Below are 22,922 nucleotides of genomic sequence, written 5' to 3'. Positions count from 1 at the left end.
TTACTTCTAGTAGGTAACACTTTCATGTAAGAGTAGAAAAAAAAAAAAAAAAAAAGGTTTCGAAATTGAAAAATATTTGCTTTCAAAAGTTACATTTTCTGGAGAATGACCCATAAATGATTACACGGCCTCAATTTATGACATTGCGCTCAACCCTTTCTAATTGAAGTCGAATATTCCAAAAGGGCTGTTTATTTATTCATTGTAGCAGAACAATGTTTTAATGTTAAGTTATTTTCTGTATCAAGTTTAAAATCTATAATGTACTTAATCCACCTCTAGTAGTCAATGAATATTTCATGCCAGTTGGCAAGTGCTGTCAATACCTTTATGTGACTTTATTGTAGACAGTTCAAGAATTTAAGACAGTTTTCCAAAAATCCACTGTATATGACCACAATACTTTGGTACCTGTCAGTTATCTGAGAAAACGAGTCTATTCCTTAAAGCAGATAGCAAAGGAAGAAAAGATGTGCACCATATTTATGAGTTTATTAACATTTTGGTGATATGAATGTTTTTTTCTGAACAGGTTTTGTAAATGAAGAAATAGCTTTTTGACACTATGACACTAAAAAAGAGACAACATCAAAGCAAACTATTAAAAATTTACCATCTGCTTAAAATTTATTTAAATTGTAATAATGCTGTAAATATCTTGAGCAAAATAATTTAACATTTAATTTACTGTTTACTGATTAAGATTTGTTAATGTTTATTTCTGTTACAAAAAACTAGCAGCACCCACACGGCAATGCCCCTTCCTGTAAAATGTTTCTTTAACTAAAATGTGTACACTACACACCTTTTCGAAAAAACCCATAAAAATTTCTTTGGAATTTTAAACAATCCCACAAAACATTAAAATATCCCCATTGCAAAAACAGCAAAACAAAAAATAAAATCAATTGACATGAGCAAAACTAATTTAATCAAAAGTTATGATAGTAAAACATACATAAACAATAATGACAACTTTCCCTAAAAGTTTTTTAAACGAGCTGATGTGTGTGCATCACATGGCTTCCTTTAACTCCAATTTTAATGTCATTTTCCCCATTATTGGCAATTTTAATGTGATTCAATAGTACTCTCTAAATATCACCACAAAACTCACACCACGACCAAAAGACTGGTGATATATCACAACTTGAGTATACATCGAAATTAACAATGCTTTCCCCTCAAAAAGGGGCAAAAGACCCCTTTAGAAACACCGGAATGCAACCAAAAGGGGAGGTGCACAACTAGACCCTACTAGGAGTCTAGGTACCAAATTTCAACTTTCTAGGACATACTGTTCTTGAGTAATGCGACATACATACGCACATACGTACATACAGACGTCATGAGAAAAGTCGTAATTAACTCAGGGAATGTGAAAATGGATACTTCGGGTTTTTTGTACGATCTTAGGCACTTATCCACGTGTGGTCGGGTTGCAAAAAAAAAAAAAACTCAACATTAATTCGGGGGTGAGCAAAATGGAAATTAAGGCCGAATTTTTAATGAAAATTTTTTTGCGAATACAATATTTCCTTTTTTGTAAAAGGAAGTAAAAATTAAGAAAATATGCATAAAGCTATCGTTTGAGAAAAGAAAAAAAAAAGGTCTTGTGGGATCTTTGATAAGTGTTGCCAGGAAAAAAAAAGAAAAATTATTCGGTTAAAATGTGCAACAAACAAACTAAAAATTCAAAATGGACCTTTGCAAACACAACATCATTGAATACTGAACATGACGTCAAACAATTATGTTTCTGGAGTGCAGTAGTTCATCTTAACTCAGTGTTTTCCCTTGAGTTAAGACTCTTTCTGCATTTCTTTCGAACACATTGTACACTTTAACGACTATTTTTTGTCAGTTTTCAGGTGAAAACAGTAAATGCATCCCTCATTCTAATCATTCTGCTTTTTAACTCCTACAAAATGGCTTTTGAAAAGTCTTTGAATGTAGTGAGCTACTGGTTGAAGTCCAAACTGTTGTTCATTTCTAAATTTCATCCATTTTTGACAATTCTAAAATTTCAAATGTAGTAAAATATTGAACACTAACTTATTAATCATAATTCAAAGTGGTCCCATAGAACATATATAAATATATATAGCGTATGTGCGTAGTTGTGAAAGTTACAAGTGTCATTTTTTCAAAATTTTAATCAATCAAAAACTCAACAGCTCGAATTTTTTTCCTGTCCCAAAAGTTTCGAGATATCAAGGATTGTTGTGTATATTGTTGCCTTGGAGCAACAGTAGGATATCTTACGCTTATTTCTGGGATTATCTGTCTTACTGTTGCTCTGAGGGGACGATAAATAGATGATGTGCACAGTTTTGATGAATAATATTTAGAATCTATTGAATTGAAAAAAATGTACTCCAGCTAATTTTCAATTGGAATTAACTACAGAAGCTGCTGCAGTGTTTGACCATTGGCTGCAGGAAGGGCTATTTGAAACTTACATTGAAATAAATAAAATTGCTAACAATAGATGAATGTAAAATTGCAGAGCACACCCACACACACATATATATATATATATATACATATAAACCAATTTTAAAAAAATAAGTTTTGATTTTAAACTTATTTTATGCAAACCTTTATTAAATGCATGCATAAAAATAATGCACTAACAATACTTAAAAGAGACTAACCTAGGATATTGTACGTAAACATTTCCACGCAAATGAGGCTCATGGTTATTGCAAACTTTAAACTGAAGAACTTTCCCATATTTTTTAAACTCGGGCAGTACATCATCATAAAAAGTTAAGAAATCCTGATATCTTTCTTTATCTTCATATTCCAATGCTCCATCAGTATCATAATCATCCCTGCTGTTTTGACCTATGCTAAGGTGGGTGTACATTCCTCGAATTAATATAGTAGAACTTATGACAGGATAAGAATGTCCCCTAGAACACCTGCAAATATTAGATATTATTAGCTCATTTTTGAAGTAATCAAAACACCTTTCAAAGGAAAAAAAGCAATTATGCAAAAAAAAAAAAAAAAAAACACAATATGAAACATGTGAAACAATTGGCCACTTGTTTTGTATCAATGTACAGTAAAACCTCTCTATTACGGACACCTACGGGGACATAAATATTGTCCGGTTTAAAGGGGTGTCCGCTTTCCCGAGGGACACGTAAAAAAAATAAAAAACGAGTTTTTAAATAACCTACTTATTACAAAATAATTAATAACACTTCTTAAAAGGAAACTTATTCTGAGATCAAAAGTTATATGCTTGTAATTACAGAAAAGTAACAAAATGTAATAAGTGTTACATATGCTTCAATTCAAGGTTTTCAAGAAATAAACTATAAAACACGCCCAGAGAAAATACAAAAACATACCTATGTCAGTTTCGTGAAAAAAGATGTAATTGAAGTTTGTTTTGAGTAGTTTTTGCTCATCATATCTTTATGATAAATTTTAATTTCTTGCGTTAATTTTACCCCTACTTCATCATTTCTTTCGGTGTAAAAATGTCTTAGTTGATCCATGCATATTTGAGCATCACGTAAGCTTCTAATTTTCGTTTCTTCAGAAGATACTTCCACTACTATCTGAGGATCGTCGTCTTCTCCTTCGCTTTCGGTTTGGTTATGTGTTATGCTTTCAACTATCTCCTCCATTTCTAAGGAATTGATTTCACATTCAACATCACCATCAATTTCAGCAAATTCATAGACAATTAAAACATTTTCACCACTGAAGCGTATTAATTTTGTTAAATCATTAATGGGTTCTTTGTCATTTACTGTTCCTTCTTCAGCAACAGGTAGACCTTTTTTGAACCCAGCTTTTAGAAAACAGCTGGTAATTGTAGTTGCCTTGACTTTTTGCCAGGCTGCATTTATCCATGAAGATGCCTGTAAGACATCGATTTTTACCGAGCTTGCACTACATTTTCCTCCATCTAAACCTGAAATGATGTGCTTTAAAATTAGTTGTCGATAAAACGCTTTGAAGTTTTTTATGACACCTTGATCGAAAGGTTGGCAGACAGATGTAACATTTGGAGGGAAAAAAACAATATTTACATTGCTCAGTTTCACATTTGGATGAGAGGTCGCATTGTCCAGAAAAAGAAGAACTTTGCGCTTCTGACGTTTCATTTTTTTATTTAGTTCCACTAGCCATTCAGTCATTAAATCCATGTTCATCCAGGCTTTTCTGTTCGCTTTCCATTGAAAGCCAAGTTTTTGCGGATTCATACCTTTAAAGCACCTTGGCTTTGCCGCTTTTCCTATAAATAAGGGTTGCTCTTTAACACCATCCATACTAGAGCATAATAAGACCGTTAAACGCTCTTTTGACATTTTGCCACCATGACATTTTTCACCTTTAAAGCACATGGTTTTTTCAGGTAATGCACGGTAAAAAAGCCCTGTTTCATCGGCATTTAAAATATTTTCGGGATCATAGTCTTTAATTATGGATGACAGTTTCTCGACCCATTCATTTACCGTTTCTGGATATACAGTAGCGGACTCTCCACTTATTGCATTAAAAGAAACAGAATGTCTCTTCCGAAATCTTTCAAGCCATCCATTCGAGGCTTTAAAATCCTTTACTCCAAGGCTCTGCGCAGCTTCTAGTGCTTTTGTTTGCAGCATTGGTCCTGACACGGGAACTTGATTGCTTCGCACTTGGCAAAACCATTCAAACACGCATTTATCAATTTGATATGAAGGTCCCTTTTCAGATGACATTCTGTACTGCTTGCTGTTTCCATTCTCGCACCAAGCTTTCATGAACTTTTCTCTATTTTTTACAGTTTCTGCCGCTTGTGTTTTCCCTAAGTTAAAATGCTCTGCTAATTTTCTTACACCACATTTTTCACTTTTGTGATATTCGAGCACCTCAATTTTTTCTTTTAAAGTCAAAGCTTTGCGAGGCATTTTTTCCAACTTCGATTCGAATAAGCTGCTCCACCTCCCCTTTCTTTGGCAACGATCCCCCATTATTCCGATCCATAAATTTTCAGCTTTCTTTTTCCCTTTAAAATAAACTCAATAACTGGAATTAAGAACGCATCACTTCTCAACCATCAGCCCCGTCCATTAAAAGGCGCCGATGAAGAACAGCAAAGCTCGCAGTAATAAAACTTAAAAATATATAAACGAATCACCAATTCTCTTTTGTAAACTCTGAAGACCACATGGCGGACAGTTTAATTACTCTTGGGAAAGATTAGGTGTTCGGCCAGTGTACCATGTGTTTTGTTCACTTAAGCCGCACTCAATAACCAACAATTGCCTTTCTGGGAATCCGAGCTGTCCCCAGGAGCCTAAAATGTACTCCCTACCCCCAAACCATGGGTTCTACATTCGTTTCCCACCTCAGCAGATTTTTTCCTGGCAGATTCTGAACCGGTTGTGCATTTTCGCAATGGGGTAAATAACTTTTATGGTTTATTGTGGAAGGAGGAAAGGTGTTGCTCATTGTTATCTCTGGTTCTCTTTGTGTCAGTTTTTTAAAAAGTCCTGTATTGGAAGTGAACCCCAATCTAGGATGTTCAATAAATCTCTCTCTTTTTTCTTTCAAGGAGAAAGAGTCAGATTTGCTGAAATAGTCCGTCGGTGTCCGCTTTAATGAGAGAAGAAAGAGCTTTTTTCCAAGAAATGTTGTGTCCGTGTCCAATTAAGTGAGTGTCCGCTTTATTGAGGGGCATTTTAATGGCTTAACCATAGAAAAGGGACGGGAAAAAAAGAAACTGTCCGTAAAGAGAGGTGCCCGCTTTAAAGGGGTGTCCGTTAAGCGAGGTTTCACTGTATCTTCACACACAATGATTTTCATTACTGTTGCCACAACCTCACTTTTTTTACAAACAGGTTACAGTTTGATTAATGAAAAGATTGTATTAACAATCAACAATTTTAACATTGAATGCATGGGAATCCTGGTAAATATTGTCAAACTAAACACTGAATTCAACAACCACATCTTTGTCACCAAATTTGCTGTAAACTTCGAGAATGATTTATTATTGCTGAGTTGGTGACAAAATTGGATAATATGTCGTCAAGTGGTTGTCAGTTAATGATATTATTCCAATCAACGTTGAAATTAATGCTGAAATACTGAAAATAAAAACTCAAAGACCCCTCTTTGACTATTGCAATGAAAACAAATGAGGAAATACAAAACTTTAGACCCCACAGAGAATTATCATATGAAATTTCGAACTTCTGAAGCATACCATTGTTATGCAAAAAATATATGCACATACTAAGGGGCCATTCTTTAACTATGTAAGGGTCCCCAGAGGGAGGGGTGGGGTTGGAAAAATTTAGTAAAGTTTTAGTTGTTATTTTTTGTAGTAAATATTTCTTTACACAAACAGGTTTAAACAAAAAATTAATAATAGTGAATTTAATAACGATACCAGCGATGAAAGATTTATTTTTTTTATTATTCTGAAAATTAAAATGGAACCTTACCTAAGGGGGGAGGGGGAGTGGTTTGAAAAATCTTACCCTTACATGAAGGGAGGGGGGGGGAGGTCAAAAATCGCCAGAATCATCCTTACGTAATTATTGAATGGTCGCTAATGTCATGAAAAAAAATATATTGGCTTGCGAGATTGCAAGATTAGATATTTCAGTAGTTCATACATTTTTAGGTGCATATGCACATGCATGCTGATTCAATACTTTTTTTTTTGCATTGTGTAAAATTAATTAAAAACTTTCCAGAATTCAGCAAATGGAACTACTTTTTATCACTCAAACTGCTTTAATCAATGAGACTATAATTTTCAAATACCAATTTCTAAAAATTATTGCTTAAAGAAGTTTTTAAACAATTATTTTCCAGTTAGTTCAGTTTAGATTTATGTAAGCAGTTTTAACTTGAACATTTTACGTCACTATAACTGTTCTTTTTATGTTTAAAGCAAGCTTTTTTTTTTTTTTTCTGAGCAATCACAATTGCTACTTGACAGTCCTTGACATTCCAGTTCCTTTTTCAGATTGGACCGGGGCCTCTGCAGTGCCATGTCAAAGTATCAGAAATTTTTATTAAGTTTTCTTGCCTTTACGGTGCTAAGGAAGTGCTATTAATTGTACTCACTTATTTTTATGTGAGGGGGTTCTCCATACCTTGACGCTATACTAAAAATTGCTGCATCCCACAACTTTCATTTACTCTTACAAATGTGAAGAAAAATGTAAGCAAACTTCGCTGTTATTCGTTAATATCGCAGTTAAAAAAAAGGATTTCATTAAAGAAACTGTTTCAACGAATTTAATTAATGCCAATAACTTTTTTGGAGTTTTTTTTTCAAGAATATCATCGAATATTCCAATGACAATATGCAAATTGAACGGAATGTCAGTGAAGCTGTATTTAAGCTGTGGACATCCGCTCACCAATCTCTTCTTTCACGCTGATGTCTTCTACATAGTTCCTGAATTGGGCTTGATGCCCAGGTTTCTGATAATCATCTGGCTGGAGCTGGATTGACAGTCAGATCCATTTGCTGAAGGTGTACGCTAGGCTGGCCAGCCTCCCGTGTCCCATTCCTGATTTGTGCCACAAATTACCGGTGTCCAAATTGAATAAGATTTCAGGACTGTTTATTAAGATGGATTTTAATGGAGCATCAGTGGTATAAACGTTTTTCAATTACGATGGAGTTCCAGCAATATTTTTCTTGGTTTTATTGCTGGATTTAGGATTCTATACGAATTTTACTTGGAAGTTTTAAAATGTTTGTTAACATGTTGTATTCTTTATCGAGCTAATAAATGTTAATGATTTATTTAAACATACTTCCTAATTTGACTCAACAAAGACACATTTGTGAGGTCCACTAAAAACTTAATTAGTTTTTCCTAACCCGCCACCACCCATCGGCCTCTGCAGGCTGGTCCTGACAACTGTCCCCCGGAATCCTACACATATGCACGCTCATAAACACTCTCACATACACGTGTCCGCCTTTACACACATACTCATGCCTTTGTTCATACATGTTGGTCTACGCACACACACAAGTCTAGCCTACATATCTACACATGCATGCACGCACGCTTACACATACACACAACTATACATTTGATCGGACAGAAGCCGTTTCTAGAAACAATAACTACAATGAGTAGGGTCCTGCCGAAACTCATGATTGCAAAAAACATAATTTGAATTCAAAATTTCAGAATTCATATTAGTTTTTTTTTCATGTAGGGTTGTTTTTTAATTAATGCCTACAATTACATTAGTTTAAAATAGGGAGTTTGATTTTTAGTTATAAAGTTTAGTTTCAAATAAAATCAGACATGAAATTCTCAAAAAATAAAATCAAACTGCAGACAGGGTTCAATAGATTCTGCACATAATGCTTTCAGGTGCAAGAACAGGCATTTCCAGTAACCCATTTCCAATATTCCTCAAGCTGGATCATAAGAATTTGGTTAGTTGTTTCATCACAACAAGTTCACAGGAAAGCATCAGTGGCGCCGACTCCATGGGGCCTGAGGGGGCCCGAGCCCCCTCAAAAATATTTTTGAGGGGGCAGAGCCCCCCCCCCCAATAAATCAAGAAAATTAATAGTTATATTTTGCTTTCTAAACTCACAAATTTATCTTTTATTTTCCTTGTTTGAAGATAGTTTTCCTTGCAAAATACATTCAGTAATGAGATAAAACGAATAATTATTACGGTAGTAATCATGTTAACTGAAAACGAGTGGAAACGAAATGATAGTGTTTCAGTGCTACAAGCACACTTAGACTTTGTTCCAGTGCTCGAAGATACAAGTCAAGTCTGTCGCCTCTGGGTCGCGCTGCGGCGCTCATCTAAGTGTTGCTGATCTTGAAAAAATATATGATGGTTTGATTTATATATTAAATGGGGGGGAGAGGCGTGATAGTTTTGAATACTTTTGGGAATTATGTTTAAAAGAAAAACCTTTACAAAATGATGATCCATCGCGTCCTCGGAATCACCGTATACCAAAGAAGTATGAAAACAACGAAGCCAGCTCACCGCACACTTTCCAAATCCCAAAGGAGTACTACAAGGCACCCACAGGCAAAACATTGAGGTTTATGAAATGGTGCAATTTTGCATCATTGGGTGATTTGCATCAACTGGACTCGCACAGGTCATTGTAGTTGAACAAGAGTGCTTGCTTTTATTAAACAGAGGTGAAACAAATTTTGAAAAATCAACCGAGTTTTACAAAAATGACTTAGACATTGAGAGACTGCGTTTATGCTTGAATATGTCAGTCGATATCACTAATGAAAAAACAACGGGTCTTAAAAAAACATGCGTAAATTAAATTACCTTTTTACGAAAATTCTGTGCGCGTTAATATTTATTTTTTCCTTTTTTCATTGCCAAAAAATATGTGTCAGGCCTGTTAGTACAGTAAAATTAGGCCAAAAAATGGCCAAACCCAAACATCCAAAAAAAAAAGTGAAACCTGTTGCAAATTACTTCTTACCCTTCCAGCAAGAAGGGGTAAAAAGTCCCAGCACTTTGCGCGTCGGGTTTGGGGGGGAAGGGGGGGAGACGAAATAATCCTCTATTTAAATAAAAATAATTTCTATTACTTAAAAAAAATTCTGAAACCTCGCAGAAACCACTCTATAATAGTAAAACAATAAACTCTCACATAAAAAAATTCTAATTAACCGGGGTGTACAGGCGGGGGGGGGGATGGGGGGGGTGTCCATGGAGCATGTTTGCGTCATTGGAATTTTTAAGGCAGTTTTTTCAAGGGGTATTTCTTTCTTTATTGAGGACTTTTATTCTTGATGGGTACTCCGTCACACTTAAGGGGTGCGCTATCGCTTTGAGGGGGGGGACCCTGAATTTACATTCCAAAATCACAGTGAGTGCACATTTGCAGTGAAGTTCACGAAAAAATTTCCCTGACTTAAACTTTTCCGAAGTACAAAATGCCTCACAATGATATGGTAATGTCAGAATGATAATTCTAAAAGATCTAAGCGAGCTCAGTAACCAAATTATTTGTGACTGGAGTTATTAAGCTGTTTAGAGCGCTGGAAAAAAAAATTCCTGTGCAGCATAAAAAAAGTCCAAATTGACCAAAGTTTCCCTACTTCTTCTTGATTAACTTACTTCAACTTCTCTACAATCTTTTGCCATCACCGTAAGGGTGGGACAAACCGGAATTGCCAATAGTGAGACGGGCAATACTGCAATTCTGCACCCTCTAAGTCGGTGGGGGTTCTCATTTGCAAACACCAAGCTACCTCTCTTTTACGCAGCTGGTTATGTGAATTATGCTAAATATGCGGACATATACTTGCAACACTATCTGAAACTTTTGAGTACATTATGCGATAAAAAAAAATTTGATCACATCAAACATCAGCAATCCATCGATCTAACGCAGTGACAAATTCAGGTGGTATTAGAACCTGTAGTGATTCAACGATAGAACAAGTCTTGATGAGAGCAATGAGCAATACATCAATAGAATGCTAAATATTTACACCTTTTTGTCTCTCAGTTTGGAAATCTCAATCCGTTTCTAAAGCCCCAGAAGTTTCTTCCCTCTCAAGTTGGTATGGGTATTGCTCGCTGATGATAAGGTGAGTTGCGATAAGACCTTTAACGTTCGGGTAGTAACATCAAATCATATTGAAGTCAAACAATTTTGTGGCATTTCTTTGTAAATTAGGTAAGCACAGTTATGTCTTTAGCTTCTGTTACGAGAGTAGTTACTATCTGTAAAGATGTGTAAGCCCAAACCATCTTTTACATCGAATGGTATGAACAGTAAAGATGGAATAACAAATTGCTAAAAACTTCTGGTACGAGTTATGCGCTGATCCTCCATCAGTATTCGATGAATCTGGTTTCAGAAGGAAAGAAATCCTGTATCGTTAAAGTGCTTTTATCTGAAGCAAAAGGTTCATCCACCATCACAGAAACGAACAGCTGGTGTCATATATGAGGTAATGAGAAGCAAAAGGGATGTAAGTGGACATTTTCAAGTTTTGAATAAAATGCGTTTAAAGATAAGATCCTAGGTAGACTTTCATTGATTTTTTTTTTCTAAATCATGCTGTATAGAAGCAACTACCAGGTCTACTAGGACCATTTCTTGCCCCAAGATATAGGAGAGGTTCACCAACCATTTGTACTGGTTATCTCCAAATTTTCAATTTTGCCCTTTGCTTCTCACTGCCTCATATGTAATAGAAGGAAGATACCCGCTTGAACATATTTTTGGTAATGATATGTAAGTTTCAAGGGAATATGCCAGCAATGCAGCGTGTAGGTCACTTGTAAGTATGGGAAAGCTAGTGTCATTTTTGATGAGTGTAAAGAAAGCACCACAGAAATATAAATGAAGTCCTATTACAACAGCCAAGCCTTCTGCTCTAGAAGACTTTCTGCGTCTCAAATCTTGTGCTTGCTCTGAGGGGTTCATTGGATATAGTGAATGTCTGAAAAGTCTGAAAGTGGACTGAAGTGCTCAATTATATGCACAAACTGTGTTAGACATAGCTGCAACAATAACGATTTTGCTGAGGATCTAGATTCCAAAAAACATCTTGATAACGAAGACTTTTTGTTACAAGCTTAGGAGAAATCATTTGAAAGCAAAAAACAGTTCAGCGTTATTTTTCTGGCCATTTAATCAAATGTGCACCATCAGAGGGGGTGGGGGGGAGGATAATATTTTAGTACATAATTTCGTTTTGGGACGTGAGCTACTGTTCTTATGGGGTGGACAGTCCTGATTTATGCATTTTAGATTTGCATGAAATAATACTTCTACTTGAAATAAAAGGTGGGGGGGGGGGTGAGGATTTATTTTATTTGGCAGAGGGGGGGGGGGTGTTGTAGCTTTGAGAGGAGGTGCACCATCGCTCTTGGAAAATGGACACACTTGATTTCTAACAATTTTCTTAGCATAAAATAATGTTTCCATATGAAATGTATGGAGGGGGGGTTCGGGGGGTACTGCTTCGCTTTACGGGGATAGGGGGGGCTCTGTAGCATTTGTGGGTTTTGTCATCCCTCTTGGGGGTCAAACACCTTTAATTTTATGCTTTTAAATTTAGTATAACACAATATTCTCACTTTAAATTTATTCTAAAAATTCTGAAAAAATACTCAAAACTGCAATTTTTAGATGCCCCCCATTCCAAAACCCGACGCACAATGGGGTGGGACTTTTTACCTGTTCTTATTGGGAGGGTAATAAACAATTTGCACCAGGTTTAGCTTTTTTTTTTTTGGATGTTTGGGTCCGACCCCTATTTTTACTGTACTAATATGGGGCAGACACGGGTGGCTTAAGTCTGCCGAGCGCCCTAGGGGTCTAAGTCCGATTTGTTAAATTTTGAGCGAGACACGGTCTAGTTCAGTTTCCCCCCCTTTTAAGGAGGAACACGATTTTTAAGCTGTGAATGCTCTACAGCATTATCACTGTAGTTTTTGTTTAAGAGTGGTAAAAGTATCAAGCTGCTAGTGTTCCATAAAGTAGAACTTCAAGTTAGAGGACATTTTTTGTGTCCAATCTCCTAGTGTGACCAATGTATTTCAGTATAGTTCTGGCAACTGATGCAATTAAACCCGCTTAAGACGATTTCCATACTTAACTTTAATTGTGCTCTTTTTTTTTCCTAACTGTAATGGCCAGTGATGTTCCCATCAATTTTTCTCATGGTATACTCCTAGTAATCCATTATGCACATTACATGTACTCGATCATATACGTAATATGTCTAACAAATGTTTGAGAGCATACGGGGTATGTGAAGTATAAACTATGGGAATAGCCCTGGTAATGACACTGCTATCCACATACTATATTACATACTCTTTGGGTAAATAACTGCATAACATGATAGTTTAAAATTGAAATGAACCCACTTACATAAGAACCTAACTAGCCAAACTCAATTAAGTCAAATAAGGGCAACAAATTGCGAGTAGTAAAATCGAAATTATATTTTCTTTGCAACTCAGTTGCTGTACTCATAGGTACATTTCAGATGATCCCTCCCCCCCCCCTGTACCAAGTACTGTCTGAACATCGATTACATGGAAAGGCTAATATCCGGCTTATAAGCGGAAATGGACGTATCTATTAGTTTATAGGGGTGTTAGTTGGTTTGTTATAGATGTTCAGTTTTGCCTCTCTATTATTTAGCTTTAGTTTTATAAAAACGAAAATTTGCTCTCAGCAACATTTTTTTAATCTAAAGTATATTCGACCTATATTCTCACGGCAAAAATTAATTGATTTATTTATTCACAACAAAGTTTTGAGCTTACCATTTTGCTTTTACATTCCTGAACAAAATGAAAATATTTTCTTTTCTTTTTGTTGTTTCCGTGGTAGCTATTTTTGTTTTCCCTTATTTTATTTTTGAGAATTCAATAAATGAATAGTGACATTATAAAAAGCGTGCATCAAAATCCCAACGTTATTTTCCCTACTCCCCTGCTAGACTCATTCAGATGAAATAGTCTTTACTTGGCAACTTGCCAAATTGCATACAATCCGCGGTCAAACAGTAGTAGCTTGCATATCCATCTATCAATTTTATTTTTTGTCTCACAAAATACCAATATGTACTGTCGTGGGTAGGTAAAGGGCAGTAACTCTAAATTTTTCTTTTTTTTTTTTTCATTTTTTTATTTTTTATTTTTAACATTTATTGTACGTTAGCTTTTCTGTACAACCTTGCTTATTTGGTTTCCGATGAAAAAAAGCGCGAAAAAGCGTCGAATTCAACATTTCTGTATTATTACTATTAAATCCAAAACGCGTTTCTTGAAATTTCATTTCTGCAGATACCGCGTTTATCTGGCCGCGGCAATATATCCATGCATTTCTAAACTTACATCTTTACTAATAATAAAGCTGAAAGTCTCTCTGTTCGGATCTCTCTCTGTCTGTCAGGATCTTTGTGACGCGCATAGCGCCTAGACCGTTCGGCCGATTTTCATGAAATTTTGCAAAGTTAGTGTGTAGCATGAGGGTGTGCACCTAGAAGCGATTTTTCTAAAATTTGATATTGTTCTTTTTCTATTCCAATTTTAAGAACATTTTCCCGAGCAAAATTCTCATAAGATGGACGAGTAAATTACCAAGTTATCATAACGTGGAATCGTAACATGGGCAAACCAATTGGCGAGAAATTCACCATACATTATTTGTACATATACTGGCGAACCAAAAGACCTTTTAATTTTCTACTACGGGCAAAGCCATGCGGGTGCCACTAGTATCAAATAAATTATCAATCTTTCGTATAATGATTCATTCAATTCTCTTTATCTACTCATTGTACTATACAGCATACATGTACTTAAAGGAATTTCATAGACTTTTATACAAGTCATGTCTATCCATTTATATATGTGTGTGGGTGTGTACCCGTTTTCGAAAACTGCATTTAAGTTGATCGGAGCAAATCAAGGAATCGGCGACTTTTTCTGCTTAATAATTAAAAACAACTTAAAAATAGGCAATAAAAAATAATGACGAGCTTAATCTCTTGGCACTACGGGAATTGGATTGAAGTAAAGAATTTAACAACCGTCCTGACCTAAGCCACTTAATTGGATAGTTCCAAACTGTGTGTTGAAGCTTTTGGTGCGTCCCGGGATTCATTTAAGGAAAGCAATTTCTAACTTTTAAAGTAATTAACCCAATGGGGAAAAAAAAAGCTGGGAAAACGGAAACAGCGATTGCGGGGATTTTATGAACTGTTACGACTAAAAACGATTTAAGGTTGCTTGAAGAGCGAATTGTTTTTGTTAGCATTAGCTTTGATTGGGTATTAGTTATTTTTGAAAAAAAAAAGGATGGAAATCTGTGTAAAATCTTTATTAAAATAATCATCAACGGGAATCAAAATTCCAGACAAAAGCTCTGTCTAAAATTCAAGATGTTTAATGAGAAATCTTTTTCAGTCAGAAATATCCGCAAGTTAGCTTTGTTTTCAAAAAACAATCATATCCAACAATCTCATCATGCACAGCTGAAACAAATGCCCCAGTATAATAAAGAGTAAACGAGTACCATATGGTATTAAGTGGAAACAATATTCAATCCCCAATGGCAGTACATTACGATGAAGGTAGTTTTGAAAATTGGGTTCACTCAAAAAGTATAATTCCAACTAGCTCCGTCACCCGGCTTTGCACGGTTCACCTCGAAAATAAAAGTTATGTCAAATGACGCATGGTCAACAATTAGGCTTGAACAGAAAAAATGAGTAAAATTTTGCGGCAGATTTCGGAAAAATAACCAAAAAGTAAACATTTTAAATCCCCCGATTTCAGGAGAAGCCTTTAAAAAAAAAACCCAGAATTTTATTTGCTTATATTCGAGACGAAAAATGGCAACAGCTCTTTCGTCTCAACGATTTTCTTTACGCTATTCGCAACTCCAGAGTTCGAATACGCTACCTTGAGGATATTTACAAAACTGCTGAAAAAACTAAAGATTGCGTTTCACGTGTTCATTTTGGACAAAACAAACAGTTTGTTATGTGTATTTTTTTTTTATTTGCGTAATTCATCATTTGGAATCGTCATTCGCAACAGCGTGACATCAAAAATATCTGATATAAACTGTGAGTACACATTTTATTTATCTTGTTCTGAGTGAATTTGAATAAATATCAGTTTTTCAACTCGATGAAAAAAAGCGGACTTAACAACATTGACTGGACACTAGGGCCATGCTGAAAAATTACTCTTTTCCTTAACTAATTCCACATAAATGATTTAAATAACCTTTGTTACTACAGCATCCAACTGAAATGGACAGTATGCAAATAAATTTTCTTGAAAATATTTATCGCAGAACGGATTGAAAAATCCAGAAAGAACGTTAAGAATTTGAACAATAAAAATAAAAGTTTGAAATTTTTATCGCTAAAATATCGCGCCTACTTAACTTTATTAACTTCATTGCTCTGCAAAAGCTGTCATTATCGGTGGAAGAGTTTCGCCAAAAATCTGTTTACAGGGTTATAGTTTTAAAATTGTGTGAAAGAATAATCGCATATCAGTTAAATCATTTCCATGACGAATGAATTAAATGCATGATGATTTCTTTTGATATCCAATCATATAGTCATAGAAATAAATTATCTAGTGTTAAATGTTATTCATGACAGTCTGTCACGTATGTGCACTATGTGACGAAAATGTCAACAAATGCCGGAAATGTCACAAAAATGCCAACAAATGCCGGAAATGTCACGAAACTGGACATAATATGTACTAATGTATAGAAAAAAACGGTACAAAATGAAAATGCTTTCGAAGCGAACCAAAAATTTAAGAATTCCAAATTCAACATCGTGAAAATGGCTGCTTCAGAACAACTTACTGTGTGTTCTGCATTAATTTTTTACTTTCGTATATTTTTTGATTTCTAATCCCTTTCTACATGGTTCAGAATAACCAAAAGACTTTGAAAAATCTTTTCAAATGAATAAAGAACAAAAAATCATGCATGCGAACAAAAATTTCTGTCATTTTCTAAGTTTAGAAGTAATTTATACGTTACAGCGTGCGTGTGTTTTAGTTTTTTCATCCGCCATTAGACAGTGACTGCAGCGCCCCCTATAGTTTGTTGGAGTTGCGAATAAATTGTAATAAAAGTATTGTTGCGGAAATAAAGCACTGAATAATAATTTGAATGGAGGAAAGCCTTCGAAAAATAGGGATTTCATGTCAAAATCTAAGTGTTAAATTAATAGTTTTTAATTGATATCAAGAACTTGATATGAATTTACTTCAAGTTTCAAGCGTCCAGTGGCGTCCAGTGGTTGTCGTTACGGAGTTGTGCATCTAGTCAAACTGCATCTATGGGATTTTTGCTTTCTTACTAGACACGACTTCCTGCAGGCTCAGCTGGATCAAATAGATATAAAGAGTGACCCTTTACCTCTACTTTGTGATACCAGGAAAAGAGTGCACGGAGACTATTTCAGAATTTGCTCTGCCTTTTTCTACTACAGAAGTTTATCGGAACATGAATTGTACTGGGTGGTCTGGAGGCTCATGATTTAAATCTAAGCTGTGACGTTAAGAAAAAAAAACTGCTTTTATGCCAGGACTAGAGTTTTATAATGTCCTCGTCCTCGATATAGGGGAGGGTGGCCCAAAGCAAGTAGGCCTTCGTATGCCCCCTCCCCCATGGTGTGTAAGTGGCGATGCATACGTATGTCGTGTTTACCCGAATACCCCCGAATTTTAATCAGTCCCAGCGAATCAGCAGTGAAGCGGCATGGCGCAACCAAGCTTAAAAATAAAAAAAAAAGATACATTTCTTTAAAAAAATGAAGTTTTTGTAACTTGTGATTAGTCGAAGATCAGTTTTTTTGATTGTCTTTCTTTACGAATAATAAAGCTGAAAGTCTCTCTGTCTGGATATCCGGAGGATATCTGGACGTCTGGGTCTCTATGACGCGCCTGGACCGTTCGGCTGATTTTCATGAAATTTGGCACAAAGTTAGTTTGTAGCATGTTTTTATTCATTTATAACTTCATATTTGATTGGCGAATGTACCACACCACAATTAGTTAAGCTTACCCGCTTTGGACTCCTTGGCAGAGCAAAGTGGGTTTTTCAAATGTTTGTAAAAATTGATAATAAATAAATATTAGGTTTGAAATAATACAAAAAGCACTTTTTATTTTGAAGTTCAAGAACCCTGCTAAGAAATCAAACCGAAATTGTTGCGATAAAAAAACCCAAAAACTACAATTTTCGAGCGTTCTTCAAAAACCTACTCGCGTTGAGCCACCTCCTCCACTAGTTGAATCGTTCATTCCAGAAACCAATCAAACCATAAGTGTTCTAATTTCATGGGAAAAATATGTTACCCTATAAACCTGCTTAATAGTGGTTACAACTCTTTTTACTGAGATAAATGTACCTTAATGTATTCGTTTCCATTTAAAATGTTGTAATCCTATCAAAATATTTCAACAACATGCTGTAAATGCTTTTTATAATTTTTAGAGCAGGGCGCTTGACTACTTTTTGAAATGAACGATTCAATGTTCATCTACTCTTACATAGAACGTATCTATACGTGTTGCTTAGGAAGCAATATTTTCCTTGCCTAGCCAGGTAACAGAATTTCTTTGAACAGTCTGCGACGCAAATTGAAAATTCCGAAATAGGTAAAACGACGTTTGATTAATAGTAAAATTTAAATGAGCACCGAGAAATGTTTAAAAGTGAGATGCTAAATTTAATAAATGCAAACACAAACTACCTGTTGATTATATTCCCGAAAATACGGCACAAATCTCATCTAAATGAAATTTAAAACTATTTTTTCGAAAAAAAAAAAAGGTTTTTCTCGTCTCCCCCCCCCCCCAGCCAAGAAATATGCAGACCTTCTCAAAAATGTGCCAACGTACATCACAGCTTCCTTTACCTTCAGTTTTTTTTTTGAGCAATCACGATTGCTTATTGTTTTCAATTGACTATTTTTGGCGTTCCTATGATTTTATTTTCCCGCCAGCACCCTCTAAAGCATCACCGTCGACCGGCTCCTCACGATGCTGCTCCTATAGCGAAAGCCGTCACCAGGTTGCATCCATGTCCTACACACACGCACACACACAAACACATACACACACATACACCTACACATACACATACACCTACACATACAGATACACGCACAAAAAAACATACACACACACACATAAGCACAACTACCCACACATTCATGCCTGCACACAGACACAAACACATATGCCTACAGACACATACACATACCCATCCCCCACACACACACATTCATACATACAACTACCCACACACTTATGCCAGCACACAGACACAAACACACATGCCTCCACACACATGCCCCTACACACAAACACACATACCCCCACACAGAAATACACACGCCTACATACATACACTCGTGATTGCGAAAAACATAATTTGAATTCAAGATGTCAAAATTCAAATTAATATTTTTTTTTTTTTTTTGCTTGCTTTAAAGCTCTTCCCTTTGTCAATTATTATTACGGTGTTAGAAAGTCGCACGTCAGGGTATGACGGTGGAAAATTGCTTCTCTTCTTCTGAACGAAGCAATTGCCTGTTTGGTAATATTTTGGCAGTTGAACTTTTACGCCTAACTCCAGTGGGTAACCTCCAGTAGATAGCGTTCGTTGTTGACCATTCTTTCGTTTCTTCATTCCCCTGAAATGACACAGTCTTACCAGTGAAACAATTAAGTTACCAGATCGAGTTCAGCCTTGGCACAATAAAGCATTTCCCTGCATGCTAAACATTACCAAAACATATTATAAAAATATCATGCCGTGGCACAAGTTTCATTGTTAAAACACGCGCGTAACTCGATCATTGGCTATGATATGTATAAGGAATTGTTACATTACTTTAGAAAACTCTCATTAAAAAATTGAAAATCTTCAGCACCAGGGGCATACATGTCGGCCTTCTCGTTTTTCTCAGCTCTTTCACGAGCAATATTCGAACTTGATCCACAATAATTCGATTTCTTCCCGTTAGTTTGTTCCGTTGGTTTTAAAGGTGGAGTAGGTTTAATGGGTGCTAGGTCAAACAAGAGTAACAAGGTGGGAAAATGCCAAAGAATGGTAACAAAATATGCGAAGGCTTGGAGAAAAAAGGCACAAAACTTCTAGCATTTTGAAAAACTTTAGATAATATCTGCATACATACCAGGTATTGCATTTTAAATGCCAAAAGAAAGAAATAACATTTTTTTTAAACAAGAAAACATACAAAATAAAAACGAAACGAATGCAAAGACATTAACGGTCATATTCACCAGAGGATTTGATCGTCGGTCAAACAGTCAAATTGCCGATCCACACCTTTATCAATCGGAAGTCTAACCGAGAGTCGAATCGTACACTTAATACGACAGTCAAACATTTAAAAAAAACAAATCTATATGGAATTCAGAGAGGAAAAACACTGACGAGCTTCTTCAAACAAAGATGACCGACTGAAAGACCTACTATTAAATTAAAAAAAAGTGACTCTGATTCTCGAACTTATATTAAGATGAATCTCGCTGGTCAGAACACGCATGAAACTTGAATACATTTTTTTTCCTTGAGGACATGGAAAGCACGGAAAAGGGAAGATAATCATAAACACTAAAATTTGTTAGTGACAAAAGCAGAATTTAGAGAAAAAAATTGAAATGTTTTTCTTTTTTCCCTTTAAGACCTTTCTTATATACTAAAATGAATTAAAAATGTTTAATTTGCTAACAAATATAAACTGACACCAGATAAAAATTTAAAATTATTTGAGCTTTCTTTCTTTATTATCCAACAATTAAATCGTTAACAATTCTCATATATATAATAGCCGAGTAACGCGCGGGTTTCAACAATGAAACTCGCGCCACGGCATGATAGATAATCTGACAGTTTGTTTTGGTAATCTTTAATATGCAGGGAAAAGCTTTACTGTGATAAGGCTGAACTAGATCAGATAACTCAACTGTTTTACTGGTAAGGCTGTGTCATTTCAGGGGAATGAAGAAACGAAAAATAAAATAATAGTTTAAAAACCTAAAAGAAACACGCTTTCGTAGTAAAATGAACTAAAAAGTGAAAATAATCTTTGGATGATAGTAGTTGACCAATCACTTAATTTTAATGTAATACAAAAAACCATGGGGTGCTGTCCATTTACATTTTTGCATGGACAACAAATGGAAGAAATTCAAGACAACTGATAAAAAGCCCCCCCACGCTTTTTTGTATTACATTAAAATTAAGTGATTGGTCAACTACTATCATCCAAAGATTATTTTTCACTTTTTAGTTCATTTTGCTACGAAAGCGTGTTTTTTTAGTTTTTTAAACTATTATTTTATTTTTTACTTTTTAGTTTAACTTGTTTTACGAAAAATATTCATTTCAACATTGTTCAAAATCTTTTATGCTAATCCATCTCAGTCATCGATGCATGTGTGCGGAAATCATATCTACATTACTTTGAAAATTTGAGATGCATTTGAAGAAAAGTTTTGTTCAACAATGGTCTGATCAGCAATGAATTTCCAGTTGAAGGCTCACCTAAATTTTGGCATGAAATCAGTTAAAAACAATTATATTTAATGTTCTAATTACCTTGGAACATTGGAACAAATTTTGTCTGATGCAAAAAAAATTAAAGGTTTTTGTGGATATTTTTTAATAATTTTTGCGAGTATTTTTAATGTATTTTTTTAAATTTTTCCTTTTTTACATTGTTGGATTTATGAAAAAATATTGATTAAAATTGGAGGAAACTCACAATTAAAAGAGTTAATTAATTAATTTGATTATAGAATATTGCATTGTCATCGGGTCTGAGGTCGCGTGCCAAATTTCAAAAGAATCCGATCGCAGGAAGTTGGCGAAATTTGAGCTGCAAAATTCCGTTACAAGATACATACATACATACATACATACAGGTGAAGCTAATAAAAGCGTGTTAAAAAGCGGTCAACTATGAACGTTATCTACTGGAGTTTAGGGTTAATCTACTGGAGTTAGGGTTAAAGTTTCAACCGTCAAAATATCCCAAACAGGCAATGGCTTCGTTTAAATGTAGAAGCATTTTTCACCCGTCATATTTCGATGGGCGATTTTCTAGTCGCTTAAGTAAAGGCTTAGAATCGTCTTTAATGCGAAAAGGTTATAATTTCAGTTCGATATAGTAACTTGAAAGTTCCAAACAAATTCCATCACATCCAAAATATTTCGCTCTTTCGAATGGTACTAACATTTTAAATTGCGCAAGAATGTTTTCACTACCAAAATTGCAAAAGATGCTAACTTGCAAAGTTTTAACTTGATATCTTCGGTAGTTAAAGTCCTATACTGATGAAATATACCAAAAAATATATATAAATACGGTTCATCCGCTTAGGATATATAGTGCCACTGACAAATACGCAGTCATGTCAGATTTATAACCCCTTTCTTTTTTTGCTTCGAGGGTTCAAAAAGAACATCAAACGTGCGCAATTCGTTGAACCCAGCTCAAAATCAACTGTGATGTAATAATTCCGCGCACAAAATGGAAACCCCAAGTAGGAAACAATGATGACCTTCAATCGTCCGGGAGAAAAGTGAAGCATTTACATTAGAACACTAGCATAATCATAATTAAAACTGCATAATTTAACGGCAGTGAAAAGATTTCCATTCGATTCAGATACATGGTAATATGATTAAAACTTGAATTATTTATCTAACATTTCTCAAATATTCTTATTTCAAACAAATATGAAATCATTGGGACTAAAACTCAACTATTGCTAAGATATCTGCCAGCAGTAGCTAAAATTAACTTTTTGAATTGGATTAAAAGGACCTAAATTCTGACCCAACTGTAATTCAAACAAAGTTTTAGTTTAACCAGTGAAAAATCATAGGATTTCTATTGTCTCAAATTTTAAAACTAAAACAGTTAAGTAGTTGAATGAACTTAACTGTGAAAACGATGCCCTATTTTTTTTTTTTTTTTTTTGGCAAATCTTGGCGATTATTTTTGATTTTTTTGTTGCAGCCAAGGTCGGTCAAAATTTCATAGAAGCTACTTTTCGTCGATACCTTTCGTTGAATTTTTTATTGAACCTTTAATGCATTTACAATAATTAAACACATACCGTAAAACCGTACAACTTTAGACCAGTGTTGCAACTTTAGACCATTGAAGGAATCTTGCCATGTAGTGATCGTTGGATCAAAGTTTAAGTCTTTAAAAAATTTCAGTAGGTTCGCAAGTGTCGTCCAGCGAAGTTCATGTTGTTTACCCCAAGCTGCAGTGTTATCATTCTCGTGGCAACATTCATTTGAGTTGGGAGGTTTTTGAAGTTTCTGCTTCAGTTCTCAAAGTCTCCTTTGAAACCTATATTTGCCG

At 35.1% G+C, this 22,922-nt stretch overlaps 1 protein-coding gene across 1 annotated transcript in view; it reads right to left on the bottom strand.

The window, feature by feature from the left end:
- LOC129227759 (U2 small nuclear ribonucleoprotein auxiliary factor 35 kDa subunit-related protein 1-like) overlaps positions 1 to 22,922 on the bottom strand; it is a 73,710-nt gene that overhangs the window by 9,670 nt on the left and 41,118 nt on the right. The window contains exon 8 of the mRNA XM_054862363.1: positions 2,658 to 2,927. Coding sequence (XP_054718338.1) covers positions 2,658 to 2,927 — 270 coding nt within the window. The remainder of the gene's footprint in view (positions 1 to 2,657; positions 2,928 to 22,922) is intronic.

Source organism: Uloborus diversus, chromosome 8, assembly GCF_026930045.1.
Source record: "Uloborus diversus isolate 005 chromosome 8, Udiv.v.3.1, whole genome shotgun sequence".
Taxonomy (NCBI): Eukaryota; Metazoa; Arthropoda; class Arachnida; order Araneae; family Uloboridae; genus Uloborus; species Uloborus diversus.
Note: the sequence above shows the minus strand (reverse complement) of the source record. Positions and strands in the feature narration are given on the sequence as shown.